Source organism: Sceloporus occidentalis, unplaced genomic scaffold, assembly GCF_023333645.1.
Source record: "Sceloporus occidentalis isolate IW3139 unplaced genomic scaffold, rSceOcc1.0.p SCAF_2, whole genome shotgun sequence".
In the NCBI taxonomy this organism is placed as follows: domain Eukaryota; kingdom Metazoa; phylum Chordata; class Lepidosauria; order Squamata; family Phrynosomatidae; genus Sceloporus; species Sceloporus occidentalis.
Genome location: NW_028316982.1, coordinates 69,720,940 through 69,743,110, shown reverse-complemented (window position 1 = coordinate 69,743,110; position 22,171 = coordinate 69,720,940). Strand labels below are relative to the sequence as shown.

General features: G+C 39.1%; 1 protein-coding gene across 3 annotated transcripts in view; it reads right to left on the bottom strand.

Annotated features, from left to right (window-relative positions):
* Window positions 1-364: 364 nt before the first annotated feature.
* The window catches only part of LOC149318512 (vesicle transport through interaction with t-SNAREs homolog 1A), a 300,751-nt gene continuing 278,944 nt past the window's right edge, over window positions 365-22,171 (bottom strand). For 2 of the 3 annotated variants that reach the window (XM_089509910.1, XM_089509913.1), the window contains one exon: window positions 1,216-1,302. Coding sequence is in view for 1 of the 3 variants with exons in the window: in XM_089509908.1 (XP_089366034.1) it covers window positions 1,209-1,302 (94 nt within the window). In the remaining 2 variants the exon portion in view is untranslated. Of the gene's footprint in view, window positions 1,303-22,171 lie in introns of all 3 variants that reach the window. The other variant, XM_089509908.1, reaches the window with a different exon arrangement.

Genomic DNA, 22,171 nt, shown 5'->3' with positions numbered 1-22,171 from the left:
GGGCTTTGAGTGTTGCATGGAGAGGACAGGAATATGAACCAACACAGCACCTGAAAAATTACATCTGCACATGTAAGGGGCACATAGCATGCGGATGGCTCAACATAAATTCTACTCATTATCTAAAGTAGAGGGGTTGTAAGCTATACTGGAGAAGAGAGAACACAAACAATATCACCATGGGCAGTGCTAAAGAAAGGCAAACTGAAGGTTGTCTTACTTGCTTCAGACAAATCAAACTGTTCTCATGCATTGTTATCTAGCCATTCCTGGCTCAGCAGATGTAATCTTGGGGGTTAGCACCAGATAAGATCACTTTCATTTAAATAAAATGAATCTTATATGGTATGATTCATTAAAACTATTTTCCACACACAATCCCATTAGGTTTATTTTAGCACAGCACTTCAAATTTTAAATCTTATTATTGTCTTCAGTTTGAACTCAGAAATGACTTTGAGGGAATCTCTACATGCCTATTGACCAGTTTCTTCTTGCTTTGAACTTCACTTACATTAAGATCACAGTAACACAAAGCAATATTAACACCATAATAACATGGTCATAGGACAACACTGTAAAATAAATTATTTTCATAATCTAGGATTGGCTACAGATGAGAATATATACATTGTCAGATAAAAAGTTTGAAAAATCAGAAAAAAATCATAATATTACAATAATAGCTGGACAGTGGCCATCAACCCATCCTGTCAAAGAGTGATATGTTTATTAGAAATAATAACTTGCCACTTTGCTGAGTTGTAATTGTGATAGTTATTCACCACAAATATGACACATTTTTGCTGGCTTCTCTTCTAAGAGCCTAAAAGGAACCATCCTGACAGAGATTTAAATACTAATTCAACACAAGTCAAGTCTTACTGTTTTCATCATTAAAAATCTGGCCTGGAATTTGTTATGCTAATTACATATTCAGTGTTTTATACCTGTTAATTATGTGTGTTTGTTCCATATGTTAATATGGGAATACCAGAACAGCCATTCTATTTCACACTCTTGAAACAAAGAAGAATATCATATATACATGCAGCCAGTAAGACAAAATATGTGTACGCTACTTGCTCCAGAGTTAAACTGCAGGCTTTGAGAGGGAGAACCATTTCAATGTAAGGGAATGATTCATGTGACCACTTTGTCTTAATTACTCTGAAGCAGTTTGTTGCTGGTTAGCAAGAACAAAGATATCAGTGTCCCCTGAGAGAAAAATAAATAACCATCACGACTGCAAAGACAACGATGATTCCCAAGATCACTATCAAAATCCGGTTCTGGATGATCCTAGGAGAAGAAAAAGAAGACGTTAAAATGGTAAAAGAGAAACCATGCAACGCAAGGTTGATACAAGTCATTCAGCATTTTTTCTCATGCAAGTTACCAATAAATGTATTGCTTGCAAGGTTCTTTTCTATATGCTTCTTATTTTTGTCTTTAAGGACCAAATTACGTAGATGTGACATTATGCATCTTTTCACCCCTTGCTGAGAACAACAACAACAACAACAAAAGCTTTCCTTCCCAAACAGGATCTTGGCCACCAATATGGAAAAGGAGGGGCTTTCACTAAGATCTGGATCAACCTCCTTTTTAAAACATAGTCACACAAGGGCAAAGACATCACCTGCAAGGATTTCATACTGGGACTCTGTGCTTTACAACTTGTATAGGTATTTTAAAGGCATAGTATCAGACTGTTTTACATCTCATAATTTATCTAAACATTTGAAACCCGATGAATAAAAAGACAAAATATCATGCTATTCATAGAAGAAAAGGGCTGGCTGTGCATCTACAAAGTATTCCAAACTATTATGCCCTTCTTGAATAATTTTATTTTGGTTTCTTATTGAAAGAGAAAGAGTTAGCTAATTCGAGTATATGCTGCTATTAGGAGAAAATATTTAAAGGATAGGAAATGTATGTTGGCAAGGTACTTATATGTACCAAGTACCAAGGGAGAAGTATAAAAGATAGTTAAGAGGAAAAGGGTGATATATTATAAAGAAGCAAGTGTCAAACTGTGAAGCCTATGTTCTAAAAGCCTTCTTTGTCTCAGCAGCATAGATTCAGTTATGGTAATAAGACAAACATTATACTGCTAGGTAACAAAAAGGTAGAAATTAGTAATAATATGAAGATGCAAGAAGTAGTAACATCTCTTATTATTTGACCATTTCTAGAGATGCACCTTTTTATTCTGTCAGAATAAAAGGTATCACTTTCAGAATTTGAGTGATATGAAATTTATTTTAAAAACAATTAACAGGATACGAGTCAATATTGTTTGTTTGTTTTAAAAAAAGAAAATAGTAGGCTTTAATCTAAAGTAGTTTTTAACTTTGATCTCCCTAAAGAGAAGTAATATGAATAATTATATGGCAGGAACATTTTTGCCTGAAAAGTATTATAAGATTCAGATGGAGAAAAGAAAATAACTAACTGAAATTTTCATCCAGTAGTCTATAAAAACTAAAAAATAAAATCGGATCCCCTTCCAAACAATGAGATAATGGGTGTTAGAAAAAGATGCAACAAGGCTTGTTAGGCTAGGCTGTGGAATTAAACTAGCATTGTTGATAATTTACCAAACAAAGCATTTCTTTGTAGGAAATTGAAGTATCTATAATGTGAGAGTTTCCTGTTAATATATATTTATATATATATAAATTGGGATGGAGTGGGATGGACAGACATAAGCCCTGGAAAGTGGAAGTGTGGAAGGATGCAGTTTTTAACCAACTTCAGATCCCTCTCTACTTTTCTCACAATACCCCTCACTGCTCCAAAACCTTCAAAAAAAAGTAAATGGATGGATGAAAACTGTCACATCAGACAAACACACTCCCCTGTGACACTTTAAAAGGACTAGCTCTCTATCCTCCTGACAGGTTACAAAATGATCACATTTGCTGACACGTCTTCCGCAAAACTGCTTTAGTGCTTGTGTCCACTTTGCTAGCAGGAGATGAATGGCCTGCTTTGTCCTCATTTATCACTTAAAGCTGAACTAAGATCTGTCTCGTTTATTTTCCCCTTCCTCACTAGAAAGGATAAAGCGCAGCATTAATTCTCCCACGATGACAGCTAATTCAAACTTAACAGGCAATATTTACTCTGCCAAAGGGAGCGAAGTTCTCTGTCTCTCTTGGAGGGAAAAATGTTTAATGGTCTAACAAACTAAAGCTAATTAAAGGGGCTTCTGCTTCTTATTAGTTTGCAGTGCAGATTAACACCTGAACTTAGAGCTAGCTAGTGCTCCCCTCTCCCCCTCTCTTTCTTTCCCATTTCTTTTGGGCTATTCTCTAGGAAAACAGCACCTGATAGCCAACTATTTGCCCAAATAAATGCCTGAAAAGCAGAGTGCACATTTACTCAGTCACTCTCATTGATCCTGAAAAGGAAAGCAGGGAAATTGAAATTCAGCAGAGAAACAGATTGAAAAGCATTAAAACTCTATAAAGGAGAGGGAAAAAAAATCACCCTCAAGTAACATACAGTAACATGCCTCTAATACAACTGTGCTGACAACCATTTTATTTGTGGGATGAAGGCTGCAAGGCATCCATAATGCTAATTTACAAAGGATTAACTGTGTATGAAACTTGCTCAGTCTAACACAGAGTTAGGCAAATGCATACATCTAACATGCTAGATTCTTAAGCCATCACTCCCGATCTGACCTAGTTATTAGTGTTTCATCACACCCAAAGTAAAGTAAGGAAAAAATTATGCCTCCCAATGTTTCATTTCTAATTCTCTGGCTTCACACTTGATTGGAAGATTACTTAATCTGCAAACTCGTCTCTAAAATCCTGCTCAGGACGAAGCATGGCAGACCCCCACCTGTAACTGCTAATTAAATGTTCCATTAAACTGTGAATGTAGGATATGTATATCAAAGTTCAACTTCTAGGAATCTGAATTAGCTTGCCCATCGCAGCAAAAGAATACAATATTGAACAGAACAAATTAATCATGAAATAGGAAGGATGTTATCAACATGCTTCTCGGCAGAATTATTATTACATTTCATATTTAACTCTCAAATAAGCGCTCTCCACAGATCTTTAGAAAAGTTATATAGACGCTACTCCTTTATGCTTGGGGCTCAGAGCAAGGCAACCTTTGCATGTGTCGCTGGACAACTAGAGCTCCACCACACAGGATGAAAAGTTTGGAATAATATATGAAAACTTAGATGTGGGTGTTAACATATCTCAGATCTCAAATCAACAAGGCAGGGCACTAAAGAAGAGAAACAGAGAGGCGAGGGGATTGGGGGCTGGGTGGGATTTCTGTAATCAAACCAGCTCACAGTGGCAGAACAATGGTTGGCACTGGCAGGACCCATCTGTAAAGAGGCCTCCAGTACTGTCACAGCCAGACACTGCCAGTGGGTATTGCTCCAGGCAAAGCAACAAGGAGTTTCAAATGGGGGAGGAAAAGAGCAAAAACAGGGTTCAATATCATCTGTGGAGGAGGGGGGCAGCCATGCTGCCAACCTACCACTAGCAACAAAAAAAGACCTAATGAATATTTGTAACTTTGGATTCTTTTTACCTAAAAAATTCAGCAAAATCTCCCAGACAGGGAACCCAAAGCTTCCTTTGAAAATGCAAAGCATGTTTACAGGGTAAATAATTTAAGAAAGAATATATACTTGAAAGGAGACACCCACTGAAACATCCATGGTTAAAGTGCCTGAAGGCAAAAACTTGTGCATTTGCATGCTGCATTTTATTAAGTTAGCACACTGTAGCTTTAAAAGAATGCATGGCCAAATTAAAAGGAATGTGTGACTAAAACATCAAGGATGCTTCCAGTTTGCATTATGAATCACAGTGCTGCTGATATTAAGATGAATTAACTGTTTATTCGATGCAGCCACTGTGCTAAATTCACATAAAGTTTTTGTACCTAGATCTGAATCCTACTGTAAAATTGAGCTGAGGAAGACATTTGGAATCTTCTCTTCTCATTTTTCAGCTAGTCATAGAGTTGTGTCCATGGAGGTTTGGATCACATATTAAGTTCTCTGCACACAAATGTATTTGGAGATCGATGGGAAAGCTTGCAGATGGGTGAAAAAGTAAGCTATTGTACTAGTGCTTAGTGGTGAAAATCTTTAAAACTGCTGATTTTACCAATCAACCCAACAAGAGTTCTCACATGATTTCCATGTCAAACTAAAGTTACAGTATTTTGTAAAGCAAAAAAGAGGATACATTTACTGACTGACTACTCCAAATCACTGGTTGCTATGATGATTCTCACTTTAAATACTCCTGCTATATAAGATGTGATAATTGCTACTAGAAACATTCCTAACCTTCATTATATTTAAGTAGCAACAAGTTTGCCTCCCCTTATTCATTTCCCTGCCTCTTCCAACAGCTACCTCCACTAAGTCACCTTGTTCCATTGCCCTCACGTGGCTGGAGACTCCCTCAGTCACCTTGGTCCGTTAGCTTGCCCTCAGACCTGTCTCCCTTCTCCCCCTACCCAAGGCTCTCTCTTCGAGCTATTTGCTGGGCTAGCCTCTGCCCCTTCTCCTAGTGGAGCTTTTAATGGAGATGGCAATGAGGAGATGGGGGCAACTGGTTGAAAGTAAAGCAATAGTGGACATTTTAAAAATCCCTGGACATTTAAAAAATTTGTCTAGACAGAAATTTTATCTCTGAAAAAGAGAACATGGCTGGAAAAAGAATGCTATGCTAACCCTATGTCAAAGATTACATGGCGTGCTTTCTCAATCATGGGCACACAGCCAAGGATCACATGCAGGTTCTGACGTCTATGACTACAGGTTTCTTATGTACATAGGCTCTCCTTGTGTGAAGCATTTTATATGCTGTAAAGCCCGAGACAGTAGTTGATTGAGGTTACCTATCAAAGTAGAAAAAGGGACCCCCCTCGAGTCTCTCAGGTCTAGTTCCAGCACTGCATCCATTTCACAGTACCTTTAATCATTTACGTTCTAGGATTCTAAGCTTTGTAGCCCTGGCCTTAAAATACCAAAACTACATAGGGTGTAACTGGTTCGAAATTGCTTTGTCTTGAAATTAGGTAGGGGCAGTTTTTGGTATGCCATATCATCTAAGTTTTGTGAAAAAAACAACAGCATACATGAAGCTTTAGGACAGACTTTGTTCCGGAGTATTCCAGGCCTTATTTCTTATGTGTTGCCACTGTGTCCAACTTTTACCTGGGAACCTGCTGTTACAAGGTGTCCAAGTGAGTACCTGGAGTGATACAAGGCCTCTCATGGTTGTTTTTCCTACCCTCAGTCTCTACAGACTCGTCCAAATGCCTGTTATTTAGCTAAAAAGCAAAAGCACATAGTCCTTTATAGAAACCTTCAGGAGTTTTCCTTCTAAAGAGGTTGCAGCCTGCCCCTCCCCCTGCACTATGCAATATTTAAAAATCCCAATTTTTCAAAAACAGAAGGCATCTGCCCAGGTTTGGTTTAGTGTTTCTATTTTGGGGGAGGTCTTTTTCAGCCCATGTGGTTCTGAGAATATCATGGTGGCAGAAAATTGGCACCTAAACCCACTATCATTGCCCACCTCTGTCTGGATAGTTCCACTCTGCAGTCATTGCCAACTTTATTCAGTAAAATAATGAATGACAAGACTCACTGTCCATCTTAGAGGTAAAGCAAAAAAGCTATGGACCGCTAGTAATCAAGCCATCACCACACCCTAACTCCCCAAACCATTGTTTTGCATGACTTTGCTGTGTCAAAATTACATCTAAGTCTAAGCAATGTAATGGCTCTGGGGAGGTTTGCAACATAGTAGCACATGCAGGAGTTCCAGGATAAGTGAATACATTGTATCATATGAGCTACTCTTATATCAAGGATTCCAACTGTGTTCAAATCCTTTAAGAAAAAGCAAAACTGCATTCATTAGTGGGGAAAGTGCACAACATTTACTGTTCAACTAATGTCTTAGATCGGCCTTAGTGCATGATTGACCAGCATAGCATAATGATGCTCTACCATCAATCACTAATTGCTATAATAACAATTGTAATGAGAATTAGTAATCATAGTATTATGATCCAAATTATGTAACATGAGCAGTCATTTGCAGACTTTATGATACAAAATGCTTTGAAACTTTCCTCTCAAATTAATGAAGGGATTTCCAATTGGCATTCTGCTCTGACAATAATACAATCATGCAAAAAATGGTTGTCATAAATCAGGTTTATTTTATTTTAAATGAAAGTCTTGGAAAAATCTCGATCTACAGAACATAGATGGACTAATGAGAAAACCTGAATTATACACATTCCAGAATGTTTTTTTACTCCTCCAAATTCAAGCATTCATCTTAAGAAGAACAAGCTCAGCATAGAGTTTGACTCCTGTATGTTAACATTATATATTAGGCTACTTAAATTTGGAGAATTCTTTGTGGATAATTGGATCCTCGAATTGATACAATACACAAAGCTAATTATCGGTCCATGTAAATGAAATAGAAAACACTGACAAACATGAGATGCATAGGAAAAAACATTTTTTAAAATATCTAAAGGAGCTACAATAATTGAATGTGTGGGCTACAGAGGTTTAAGCACACATATCCTGCAACTGTCCCACTTTAAGCAGGACAGTCACATTCAATTATCTGATCTCCCACTTTTTCAGTTCCTTTATAAATATACCCAGCTCAGCATAGGGGTTGAAGGTTTGACATGGCTGCTTAGCATGAACAGTGGATGCTCAGCTATGGGAGGGTACAAGAAGGCAAAAAGGAACTCTCAGGAAGTAGCTATGGACATGAGGAGGAAGGTGGTGAAGATGTTGCTAAGAGTTCTTTGCCCACCTCTTCATCTTTGTCACCACTGCCACTTCCTCCCCCTAGCAAGTCTCTGCCTCCACAATGATTCATGTTTGGCAAGGCTCAGTTAGGCTGGATGGAAGGCTGACCTGCCACATCCTTTGCAGTCACTGCTGCTGTTTCCTCTGGCCTAGCTGAACCTTCACTGACCATGCCGAGTAGATGACTGAAACTGCATTCTCTTCCTGGTGGGTCTTCCCTATTCCTTGTGGCCTGCAAGCTTTTTCCTCTACATGTACAGGCAACCCAATCTCAGGTTGGACACTCACCAGAAAGTAGTCAATAGCATCACCAAAAAAGAGGAGAGTTTAGCATATTTCCATATGTTAATTCATATTTCTAAATGCAATTTCAAAATGATTGTTATATTTCAAACAGAAATGCAGTACATCTCAGTACAGTGACTACATGTAGCTTTTAAACCATGATTATAATCTTACAATAGTGCCTTTGGCAATACTTATCACAGGACGTCACCTCTGCCCCATAGCTGCTGTGTATGCCAAGTGTGGTTAGGGTGTCCTCTTTCACTGATGGGGAAAATCCATCAATAGTTTCCAATCACATGGCAGTCCCAACATTCCTTCTGTGTGAAATGTCACTGCTGCAGCAGTTGCAATATTGGCAGTTGTCATATCACCATCTCCTCCTGTCCTTCCCCTGTCCCCAAGCAGCCTAATTTTCTTTTATTTTGCATTCCCCCCCCTTTCCTTTTTTAAGAACTTAGATCCCATTACCAGAATTACAGAATGGTGCTTTAAAAAGTGTGTGTGTGTGTGTGTGTGTATAATATGCGCACGCGAAAATGATGCTGGATAGGGCATAGCGCAGGGAGGGAGGGTTAAGGGGGAGTGCGATGGCAGCAGTAAGCCCAGTTGTGCAACTGTGAAGATGTGCAATAATGGCTGCTCACAAACCACTATGCTTGTGTTTTCATTGATTAGCACGACTGCAGCAAGAATGGGGCTCTTGTGATAATAATATTCTAAGACTTTGACTGAATGTTCATGTACCTGCTCAGTCTCCTGACTAGGTGTTAATCCTGAATATGAAAATTCAGAGCTCCTGCTCTACTTTCTTATGATTATATATAATTAAATTGGCTTTGAACTCATTAGTTCTTCAAATAGAGGATGATATCAACAAGTGGATATATAACTGTCACCTCTTCAAAACAAACGATCATTCTCTGAATAGTAGGCCACATGGTCATTCTACATTACGTACAAAGCGGCTGTAATACACAGTGGCTGTGGTGGAGTGATCATATAGCTGGGATTTCTGGAGACTGCAGCTTCCTCTTTGAAATGAACTCCCATGTCATGAAAGGGCTAATTCTGAACTCAGGTGATTACAGGAAACCAACTGTGTGTGCTTCCAGTTATGCAACCTATAGGGCCTGCTGCATTCTTCATGTCTGCTCTGAGGCATGGCTGTACTGTTTTGCTAGTTTGCATTAGTGATTCCCCTTCTCCTTAGTCACCAGCCTGTTTGGTTTATCCACCCTCACCCAACTGTACCTTGACACTGCCTATTCTTTTGCACTTGGACCACAGATACTTTGCCTGCCTCCTACCCCAGAGGCCCCCTTCTATATCCAGAGTAAGATGATCAACACACAAAGATTTTGATACATGCATGAAATTGCAAGCAATGGCCAGCCAGTCATTGTAAGGATGTTCCAGACTGGAGGTTTGTTTTAAAAGTCTTGGTTTGGGTATGTGTACTCACATGGGTTTCTAAAGAAATGAGGAAGACAAAAACCATATATCCAAATAAAACAACTGTTTCACTAGCAGTAACATACATGTAGAAAAAGCCAAGAAGAAGAAACATGATGGTGTCTCAGCTACTGTGGTTTCATTTACATTCCACAAATTTTACTGAAACAAAATGAACACTTTAAGGGGTGGTTAGAGCTAAGTCAAATTGGCAATCTTTGCTTAAAAGAATAAATTCAAGTTCTCTAATACAAAACCAAACAACTTCTGCTTTCATTGTGATTTCAATCAGTCTATGGTTTTAAACAGCAGATATATTAGACCCTGGAGACCACTTTTGTATTTAGGCTTATTTTTCTTTCTATGTTTATACGAGGTGTCTTTTACTAGAGGAAATTTTCTACAGTTGTCTTAACAGTGTTGACCTCTTTTGAACAATAAGCTAAAACCCTGAACCAAACCAAGATGATTCCACTCACCCCCACCAAGGCACATACAGCAATTGTTCTTGAAAATGTGCTATCCAAAATGTTAGCACTTTATGGCCCTTTTTGAATGATAGAAAAGCCTTTTAGTATGTATTGTATATATTCATCTTCCACATACCCCTCCCAACAATGCTATGAAGAAAAGAAAACAATCATGGCTAAGGCCATTTGTGAAGATGGCATTAAAGGAGCCTACTCTGAGACAGATAAAAATAATGAGAATCTTTCTGTCAAGAAGGATTTAGAAAATATCACTAGCATTATTAAAATTTAATTTTTTTTTACTGTGCTTTTTGGTTCCCCGTTTTTCCAGGGATAATGAGCAGGACTGCACACCTCCACATTGCTAGGACTTGTTTTGTGCAATAAATTCAGCCTTCCAGTCTGAAGACATTTCAGACAACAATTTTGACTGCTATAGGCTTATCCCCCCCCAACCTGTGCTGTGTGCTTTGAGCCTTCCTCTAAAAACAGTTCATAAGCTAATTTTGCAGAAGGCCAGCGAAACAAATAAAAATCATTTTTTTGCCCAACTGATTCACAGAGAAATCCTGGGAATAGGAGAGATGGAATCAGTGAAAAAGAAATAAATAAAAAGGATCGATGTATTCACAAATGGTTTTCATGATAGAGAATTAGCTGACAGGAGATACTTGCTACTATTAAAGTACTTCTCTTTCCATGGGTAAATGAAAATAATAAAATATTGCTATTAGGAAGCAGACATACTTGAAATTTTGCAATAAATTCAATGTTATGCCTTAATAAAAACAACCAGCCTTCTGTATATTGGGAGAAGCCACTGAATGGGAAGTTGGGGAACAGGCATACCTAGCGGCATTTGAACTACAGACTTCTCTTTTTTGTTTGGTGGTGAGATTAGAGTCATGAATTTGGCAAGGGTGTGATGGCTTATTTCTTCCTATGCACTCACAGAAAACACTTCAGGTCTCAATCTGATACACTCTAAAGGTACTTGCTTCCTCAAGGGATAAATAAAATGAGGAGATCTGCTCAATAATTTTTAGATAGGAAGATAAGCATTTCAGAAGTTTGAGATCATTGGATTGTAAAAATGCTCAGGGCTCAAATGCAACTCACACGTTTACTAATAGATAGTGTTCCAGTGAAAAGAGGAAAAAACAGGCAAAATCACCTCTGAGTATTTCTTGCCTAAGCAAACTAGGAAATTCATGGGCTCACTATAAGTCAATAGGCAACTTGAAGGCATAGAACACACACAGAAAGAGTGTAAATGGACTCTCTTTGCGTTCAAGATCACACATTTACTTCAATTTCAGGGGAAACTTCAAGCACACAATAGGTTGTTATGTATGGAGCTGCCCATCACATGGAAATATATGGTAAATTTTGGTAACTATATCTGTTTCATGAAAATATCTGGGTTCCCATTATACACTGCCATCTTATTAGTACATATAACTACCAGTTTAGTTTTTGTCCAGGGAGATCAATACAAAAAAACAATAGGAGAGGAAGATATGACTGCCTTAGTTTGGCAAATATATCAAGAGGTTAACTTTTCAAAATGCCCACTGCCATAAGGAACCTTCTACTTTTTAGCAGGATTATAAGAAAATGGGACACCACTTACTCAAGGTATTTTGTCTGAGCTAGACAGAAAATCCTATTCACCTCATTCAATGTGATGAACAAGTGATGCTTTCCAGGCTTGGTCCAAGGCAGTTGCCCAAGGCAATGCTTCTCAGGCTATCTGATGAAAGAGACTGGTATTTATTTTGCCCAATGAGCCAGGGATTGGCATCATGTTTGTGCCCATTGGCTACAAATGTTTTCCCCCCTGAAACATACTAGGGACAGTAGCCAATGGCTCAGGAACTAGCATTGGTCCAGGGTCCAGGTGTTTCTCGTCAGTCAGTGTACAAAGGACATCTAGAATGATGGTTGGATCTAATTCATCTAGTTCAAATTGAAAGCTATAGTCCAGCTGAGCATGATCATAGAATGAAAGAATATGGCAAACTATTTGAAAAATGGTCACAAAAGTGTTTCTTGAGAGTCAGAAAATCCTAACAAGGAGAATCCTGGCTTGATGAGAATCTTTATAATTCAGAACATTTTCCATGCAAAATTCACTCTTTTGCACTGAAAATAGTATTTTCTGTGCAAGAAACTCCATTTCTGTGCAGAAAACAATACTGTGCAAGTTTTATGTAGAATAAGTCTCAAATTACAGCATTTTTTAAAATGCAGAAAATAGCATTTTAACACAAAAATAATATTTCTTCATTATTATTTATTTAATAATGCTGTTTTCTGTGCATAAAATACACATGCAAATTCATCTAAATAGTTTTCAAAACCTGTGTTTTTGAAGACTATTTACAGTCCTACACAATTTTTTAAATTGTTCCAAACCAGTTTGAGACCGCATCTGGTGAGATCGAAATAAATATAGTAACGGTAACAGCAGCAACAACAACTGGTGAGATGCTAAACTTGTTCATTGACAGATTTCTAAGTGTCATTTCTATTCTGTTTATGCTTTGTATGGGGAAGCATTCAGATATGTGAGTGTCTACCCACAAACTAAAATGACACAGTTAATGCACAGATTGACCTCATTTGCTGTATATAAACTCACACTTTTTCAGGTGGGCAATACTGAACAATAAGTATGTATTAATATATGCAAATATGTAGACAGCTATCAGAAATGTATGCATTCCAGCATTCACACATTTCTGAATCACCCACCAACAGAATTTATGAAGTCTACATTTATGAGCATTTTCATATGGGCTTTGGCCTGTTCATTTAGAAGACAAAATACTAGCATATTTGACATGAATTGAGCAGAAAAAGATAATCTAGGCTAAGAATGTACTGCCAACAAAAGGACTACACAATAATGTGGAAAGGCTTAAGGGAAAGATGGAAAAGACTATATGACCAGTGAGACTTAAAAAGTACCCTTCCCACAGCAGCATTCTGGGCCTAGGAGTCATTCCCAAAATTAGGAGACTACCTGAAGACACCTACGATGCATTGTAAAGAACTGTCACTGGCACACCAGGCTGCTTCTCAAATGTAATGCCGTATCTTACTACTTATATGATGTTTATTTTGAATTTCTTTAGCCGTAATCCACCAAAATGGTATATATGGAAAAATAAACTACACTGGGTCCAAGTCCATCCTCCAAAAAACTCATTCAAATGCCAACAAGGCAAGCCTGGCTAATAACCCTGGGTATGGAGCACATTTCTGCCCTTGGGCCAGAGGCTGCACAGACTCTCCAAATGACAAGAATATTGACAATGAGGATGAGAAGAAGAACAACAAAGAAAGTGATTGGAAGTTCACTTCTAGTTATGACATGTTTTAGGTTTAAAAGAGCAAGAGGGCACTCTAACCTATCAAAAATATGAGTTGATGCTTTTGAAGGCTTCCAGAATGGGCAACCTACTTTTTCTTTTTGGGAAAAAAAAAAGAAAGAAAAAGAAAAATGGGGGGTCTGGGGAGGGGGGCTTCATGTGGCCCTGGGGCCACACTCAGCTCACCCCACCTGAAAGGAATCCATGTAATCAACAAGAACCTTCTTTATAGTTGTCACTGTGCATCTCCCAGCGGAGAAGAGAATATGGGTTTCACTCCAAAGGAGAACATAAAGAGCTTATTTGGCCAGCAGTTAAGGGAAGCCACTTTTAATTATCTATAATCTCAGACATGGTGTACTCTGAAGACTGTACTTATGGAGTAGAGTCCCAGATCAACATGCTAACTGCTTCATCACAATAACTCTTGGGCCACTTATTTGAGTTAAAAGCAGAAACATTATGAAAACGAATTAAAAGGACAGCATGGTGAAATCCATCTTGATCTTACCTGTGTGCATGTGTGTATTCCAAAAATGGATGCATGTGTGTACTTCAAATACTCTAATATACCATAAATAACAAATAAGTACAACATTTTGGTGGGCTCAATGGAAGTTTCTTCCTTTACAGTCTCTCCTCAGGGACGTAGCCAGGATTTTAGGAAGGGGGGGGGGGGTCCAGACTAAGTGCCACCATTATAATGGGGCTTGGGTGCAGCGGCTCAGCAGCACGCACCATTCATTTTTCTAATGGAAGGGGGGGGGGGTCCGGACCCCAAGAACCCCCCCCCCTTGGCTACGCCCCTACTCTCCTGGAGCTTTCCTTACAACCTAAAAACAGAACCTGGAGGTTCCTCATTCCAGAATGAGGTTAAGAATGCAGAGGAGGAGGGCTGCAGGGGAGGTGGATCACTTTCTCCTGATTCTGCTGGTTTCTGTCATTCTACCAGCAGAAGTCCACAGTTATCTAATACACAGGAAATTAAGGATGTATGCATAAGTGTTAAATGGTTCCAGAGCCAATGAACACAATGAACATGAAATTTTTGTCCTTGTAGTTGAATGCTTTAAAGTCATTTCTGATTTACTGTGACCCTATCATGGGTTTTTCTTGTCAAGATTTGATTAAAAAAAAAAAGGGGGGGGTGCCTTTGCCTTCTTCTGTGATTGAGTGTGTGTGAGTTGCTTAAGGTCACCCAGTAGATGTCAATGGCTGAATGGGGATTCAAACCCCAATCTCCCGGTGTCCTAGTCTAACACTTACACCACTCACATCAGCTCTCTATGAATATGAAATACATTCTATATGTTAGGTTTCCAGTAAATTAAGGTAGCATCTTAAGAACAGTAACTATATATATATATATATATATATATATATATATATATATATGACTGCTTAATGTTTCTAAGTCTAAATAACCCCCAGCCAAATTTATTTTACTTAATCTCTTAATCCAATACTAATTTGCTTATGATAGTTGCCTGATTTATCTTCTGTGAATTAACTCTGAATGCTACATGGAATAATCCCGTTAATGGCGGCCTGTCTTTAGTGGTTTATATCAAAGACCATGAAATATATAAACTAATATTTTGTACACAGAACTTATTAGACTTCCATAATGGAATAGTTCTTATACTTTGACGTCTGATCATTTTGTTCAGAGTACTGCTGGACATTATTTCCTAGGCAAGGGAGTTATAATAAGGGCATGCCAGAAACATGAGGTGGTAGAATATAGAGATACACTGTGTGTATCTTTGCTACAGAGACAAGGCTGTCCGCCCACCCCATTGTCTTGCTCATCCTTTGCCATGTTGTTCATCTTTAAGTAGCCTGGAGGTTCTGCCAGGTGGGCAGTCTTGTCTCTATCCCCCCTCTCCTCATCGTCCTTGCAAGACTGCCTGCCTGGCAAAGCCCCCAAGCCACTTGATAGCGAATGACACAGCAGAGGAGGAGGAAGACATAGCCAAGAGACAAGGCCGCATGCTTATAGTGTTGTCTTCCTCGTCCTCTGCCACGTCATTCATCTTCAAGCAGCCTGGAGGCTGTGGCGTGTGGGTGGCCTTGTTTCTTTGCCGCCACTTCCTCCTCCTCCTCCCCTGCGTCATTCACTTTTGAGCAGCCTGGGGGCTTCCATCGTCCTAATGGCTGACAGAGCGGAGGAGGGGGAGGCGGACATGGAAAGGAGGCAAGGCTTTCCATCCGCCAAAGGCTCCTGGCTGCTTGGAAGTGGCAGAGGAGAGGCTATGCAGCTGGGCTGCTTGCTTGCTGACTCTGGGCTGATTGTAGCCTGGCCTGGAAAGATACCTAGCCCCCCTCCCGGTCTCATGTAAAGACTGGCCTGAGGAGGCCTCCACAAGCAGTGGCAGTGGTGCACTCTGGAGGAATTTTGGGAGTCCAGGAGCAATGGGCCTGGGGCTCTCACATGGAGCACAGGAACAAAGGAGGACTTTGTGGGGGGCCTCCACTTGCCTGTCATGAGTCTATTTTAATTTTTTTTACTTGTTGCCTATTTTGCTTATCCTCCCCTCCCAATTCCTTCAAGCCCTCAATTTGATTTACATCACCCACTTTGTGAGCTGCTTTGAGTCCCCACGCAGCCATTAGGGACATTGGGACTTGATGTCCCACTTTTTTGGGTATTTGTGGGGGGAGGGATCCAGAATGGATCCCTACTGTATTGCCCCATGTATAAGTCTACCCAGGATTTTGGAGTCCATTTGGGGGATAAATTTCTCGACTTACAGTCGAGTATATATGGTATGCACTGAGAAGCAAGGTCAACACCTGTCTTGAGTATACAGAGTTCAGCTAACTCCACGATGGACCAAAACGTGCCTAATTGGGAAGGGCAGTATTTATTATGGAATGGTTTATAAGAGGGTATATGCATTTTAAACACGTTAAAATGCAGTAAGGGGCTGTGGAGTTTTTGCTTCTGGTTGTGATATGAAGGGTGCCTAAGATTTCTTGGCCACTGAGGGAGGAAGAAACTATGACTTTTCTTTCCATTAGCAGGGGGTTGAGCTTTTGCAGTGAACCTAGCAATAGCAATACCACTTCATACAGCACTAAGCAGTCTCTAAGCGGTTTACAACTGTAAGCCAATTGCCCCCAATAAGCTGGGTACTCATATTTGCAACCTCAAAAGGATTCTAGGCTAAGTTGACCCTGAGTCTGGGATTGAACTCACAACCTTGTCGATCTGTGAGTTAGTGTCTGCAGTACCAGCGTTTAACCACTGTGCCACCAGGGTTCCAAATGAGAAAGCATTCCTTATTGTATTTGATGCTCTGGGACCTAGGACTGGCTGTAGGGTTTTCCAAGGTTCTGGGCCTTAACTAATTGCTACAGAATTGCTCATCAAAGTAAGAATCATGAAATCTATGTTAAACAGACCTAATGATTACTTTGGAACTTCAGACTTATTGCAGTTCAGTTAGAGAAAATGAGGTCATTTTGTACTATCAAACAGATAAAGTAACTTTTAAAAAGGTGTTAACTTCATTTTCAACCAGCTTAATTACTACCATCAGCATCTTGTATTGAATATATTCCCTTTCTAAGCTCAGTACCCACTGAAATATTTTCCCCTTCCATACTATTAATTTAATAACACAGCCAAAAAGCTTAATATATATTGGAGAGGCAGACAAATCCAGCCTATTATTTCTCCTGTTTTTCAACTATCAATGCCATGTACAAGTTGTTGTGAATGAGCTCCTTTATGTTTTTCAACAGCCATTTTACTGACCCAGACGTGAATGTATAACAAGTAGAAATGCTAATGTAACACATTTTTAATTGATGATTTCATGTATTTTTACTACAAGACTGGACTCACCTCACAAGTGCCTGTCAGATGTTTTTACACTTAGTTATACACACAGACACACACACACACAGATTATAGGGATTTTTATATAAAAATATTAACCTGTCAAAGACTTACAGGCAGTTATTTAATACTGAAAACATTGTATTGCCAATCATACTTGGGTTAACTTTTTATTATTACAGAACATGATGATCAGTGATCTGTATGTGTTCAAAAAAGCAAAAAAGCCCAAAAAACAAAACCCTTCTTCAATAGCCTTGTGGAAATGTATAAAACAAGCAGTGATACAGTTCTTTGCCAAACTCTGTCATAAATTTTTTATTTGGCAGCTAACATTCTCACTAGTTTTCTTGGCAGCAATTGGGACCTTTAGCAAGAAAGGTGCAGGAGAAAAATACCTTGTTTAGAGATGTTTTCAACACTTTCTGGGATTTTCAGAACTTCTGCCTGCAGCACATTGTTACAAGCTTGGTCTCCAACCACCTGATGAGTAGGTGGTGGTTTTTAACTTCTTCTTTTTTAGAAAATATAGACAGCTTACTACCCCCACTCCCCTCTGGCCTCCAGCCTGGAATCCTCCCCCTCCCTTTCCTCTCATATGTGTGTTCCAGAGATAGAAGTAGTTGATCTTCACTGTCTAGACAAAAAAAACCTCTCCTGAAATAATGTCAGGATGTACCTTTCATTGCTCCTGATACTATCAGGATCAGATTCCCAGATGACAGAGATAAATGAAAGGCAAAAATGTGCTGATTACTTTTGCATTTCTTCTTCTTCTTCAGAGATTGCTACAAAAACTTGTCACAGGTGCAGCTACCTGGGTCAGTCAGTGGATGGCTGATAAACAGAATAGCAAAACAGAGCTCTTCTCCGAGAGCAATTCCTACATATTTATTGTTAAAAACACATAATGACACTACACTTTGGTTCATCCCCAAAATCTGAAGCTCTAATCAAGGTTCTGACAACAAGATGTTTGGTCAAATAGAAAGGATGTTTGAATTAATAGGGCTGAAATCTTTAAGGTAAACAGTGCTTCAGAGATAATGGAACTTTGACAAGTATGCTAAAATCAAGGGGTACCATGGGACTACACAAGGGGCTCATGGGACTACACAAGTTAGTGCTGCCTCTCTTTTGCTGGTACACCCAACAGTCTTATCATCTAGTCCTCTGCACATACTGATGAATGTACTTAGAATACCTCCATGGAATCCTTGGCCCGCTCACCCTTTATGTGGAAAAGGTCTGTGCACAACCCCTTCCAATATGTCCAAATGTATGGATAGTGGGACTACCCTGTTTCTGGCTCATATGTTACTTCAATATAGGCGTGTGTACCCTGTGAACCACTGTGAAAATATTTTCAAAAAAGTAGGATGCACTTTACTAGCTGGGATAGTGTTCCATGACACAGAGGAAACAAGTCAGTATTGACATGTTATTCACGTTGTTTACTGAAGGGGAACCTTCAGTGCTGTGTGAAGTTTTGGATTAAAGAATGGAGTCATATCCAACTGAAGATAGCAATTTACTTAATGACACAGTGCCAGTCCGGATGTCAGCAGTGAAGATGAGCAGTTGGGCATTGAAGCAAACATACATTTTACCATTTATAACAGTTTTGGAAAATCTACTTAGCAACATCAAGCAACAACATATAGCGAATCATAGGAGGATTCTGGTGATATATTAGCCAATCATGAAACAAGCAATATAAAACCATAATGGAAAATTATCAAGAAAGTACCTAGTGAAAACTATTTATGATGAACCTCTTCCTTACATTTTAGATTGTTATTGTCATTAGTAGAAAGCACCAATTAATCAGTATAGTTAATATAATCAATTAATCAATAATATAGTCAGAACACTCCAGAAATGCTTAATTTGTTTTGCCTTGAGATTCCTAAGATCTTAACAACTCTGCGGCTTCTACTCCCCCCCCCCCCTTGAATCAGAATGCTTTTCCTTTAGCATAAGGTCCTTCCTTTCAACCTTATGGTGAACCTTCAATCTTTCCTTTTGTTACTGAATACTGAATCTATACTTTGACACATGAGAGCTTATTTGCATGTTTCATGTATGCTGCATTTTAAAAAAGTGACATTACAGTTTCAGTAAAATATTGATTTGCTAATCTTTTTAACAAACAAAATATTACTGTTTGAAGTGATGCTGCTTAGAGTTCCAGCCCACTATGCCACCTCCTGGTTTATTGTATTCCATCCACGACCCCCAAATATTAAATTTTCATGGCTTCTGGACATATGGAGCCCTTACTTAACTTTTCTAGAATTTGTCTTGCTATCCCTACCCCTCAAAAAGCAATGGTGGGCAGGTGCAGTTGGTCTGGAGGACAATTTTACTCCCTGACACTCCAGGCAGAAGTAGAGGAGAGACAGACAAATGCCCCAACTGCCAACTACTGTAATAAAATCAAAAGTGCACAGAAATGTTTATTTTTGGAAACTTGAAACTTCACTTTTTGGAAAATGTTTTTTTAATAAAATACTAACCAGTACATAGGCCATGCGCTTAAAAGATGAAAGACCAAAATAGATTGGTTGAGACTCTAGTAATGCATATATTATTGCAGATGAATTCACGACTATGAGCTGCCTCAGGTCCCTTTCTGGGAGAAAGGTGGCATAGATTAAATCAATAATAATAAATAATAAATAAATGGCTTGCTTCACCTTAAATAGAAGCACTCTTGCTAGGGCTTTGCGACATATGGCAACTACTACTTTTTAAAATATTATTATTATTATTATTATTATTATTAACCTTTATTTATAAAGCGCTGTAAATTTACACATACAATCTTTTTAATTAGACGGTTCCCTGCCCTCAGGCTTACAATCTAAAAGACTAATATATGCTTTTTCCAGAGTAGGCCACAAAACCCCAAGGCCAGTCAAAAGGAAATATATCTTCTCTGTGAAACTATCGCACACGTTACATTTCCACAAAAGAATCGACACCTTCCTATTATACATCGTTGCCTAAGAAGATCTTTTCTTTTGTCTCTCTTTGTCTCTGTTCTTCCTCAGATACTTGTAATGTCCTTTAATCACCAGGGGCTTTTAGATGGTTACTTGCCTAGTTCACAAGTAACACTAAATAGTGGTTTCGTGTTATACGGATGAGCCTGCACAAGCCCGAATGAAATGCCAAGTTCACACTCTTTCCCTTCCATTTCTTCTTTCTGTGAAGCCAGGCAAGGACTTCATCGGAGGTAAGTTTCACTTTCAAAGCATTTATCATAGGTTTACATTTGCATGAGGAGCTCTAATTCAAACTACATATTTAAAGCCGGGCTTATTTACCTGACAACTGTTTGTTTTCAACCACGATACCTAAATTCTTTGGAAGAGAAAAAATAAATCCTCCTCTCAGCCATGTAGGAGAAAAGGAAGGGAGAATGCTTTCATTGGGTTTCCACTTTGTGCTCTACTATGGTTTGGTGCTACAGTTGCAGTCATTCTTTGTCTATATTAATGAATGATGTGTTTTTTAAAAAAAGACCTTTTTTCTTCAGAACCTTGCTCTTGTTTTCCCTTTCTCATTCAACTGTGGCATGTAGTACATGGAATTACATGTCTGTCTAGTTCTGTAAACTAGGAAACCTTTTTCAAGGACTTTGAGTTATGTACTATTCCTAAGGGTGCTGGTGGTGAAAGGATGAAGGAAATTCTGGCTGTGGGCGGAAAAACCACAATTTGGTTTAACAGAAAACATTTACCATCGTGCCTTTCTAAAAAGCTGAGTATTTTGTTTCAAGACAAGGCACGGCAAAATAGAATGAGTTATGTATATTGACTCAGTGCTAATTAAGAAGTAAAAGCAATGTTTTCTATAAAGTTGGTTGTTACAGATACTTGTCAAGTCCATGGCACAGGAGTATCTTTTTTTTTAAAAAAAGACAGTTTCCAGAAGTCTTAAAAGATTACATTAATTTTCATTAATTTCAGAATACTCTAATCAAATATTCCAGATGAAATCAGAGACACCGTCACAATGATATTGGTCATGTTTTTATTGTAACAGAGCTTTACTTAGCCTGCAGCACAATAAAGGAATGACTTCATGACTCCCCCAAACCATTTCTTCTACAGATGTTCTGTGTAGTCCTTTGACAATCGCACATCACAGGAGAGCATACCTTCCAACTGTCCCAATTTGGCTGGGAAAGGCCCAACCAACCCTACATTATCACCATTTTTTAGCTGCTTTGAAAACATCCCAGTTTCCCCCTCTGCCTCCCATTTCTCCCCTTTGCCCGTAGATAAGTTCAATTATTTGAATATTTAATTATCCTGATTCATAACCTGTACTTAGGACAAGAGGCTATTGTTAGGGCAGAATACAGAGAAACAGAATGGTTCCCATTGGCAAGGCTGCATTTTATCACCCACTTTGTTTAACTTTTACGCTGAAAATATCAGACATAAAGCAGGATTGGCTCTGGAGGAAAGAGGCATGGAAATTATATGAAGGAACGTTAGCGACCTAAGATATGCAGATGACACCATACTACTAGCAAAAAATAGCAAAGAATTGGAATGACTATTGAAAAAAGTCAAGGAAGAAAGCAGTGGCATACCAGGTCTTGGTGTCATCTGATGTGGGGGCAGCGGGGCTTCCTTCCAGAAGGGCGGGACTTCCAGCTGGAAGGGGCAGTGTAAAGGAGCTGGGCTGACCATGAGTGGCTCCGCTCCCCTTCTTCCCGAAACCAGTTTTCCTCAGGGGAGAACCAGGCTATGAAAAGAAGGGGGGCGTGGAGGTGTGCATGGCTGACCTGGATGCTTTCCTGAGGAAGAACCTGCCCACGGGAAGGAGCCAGGCTGGATATGTGCCCCTCCTTGCTGTGGCCTGG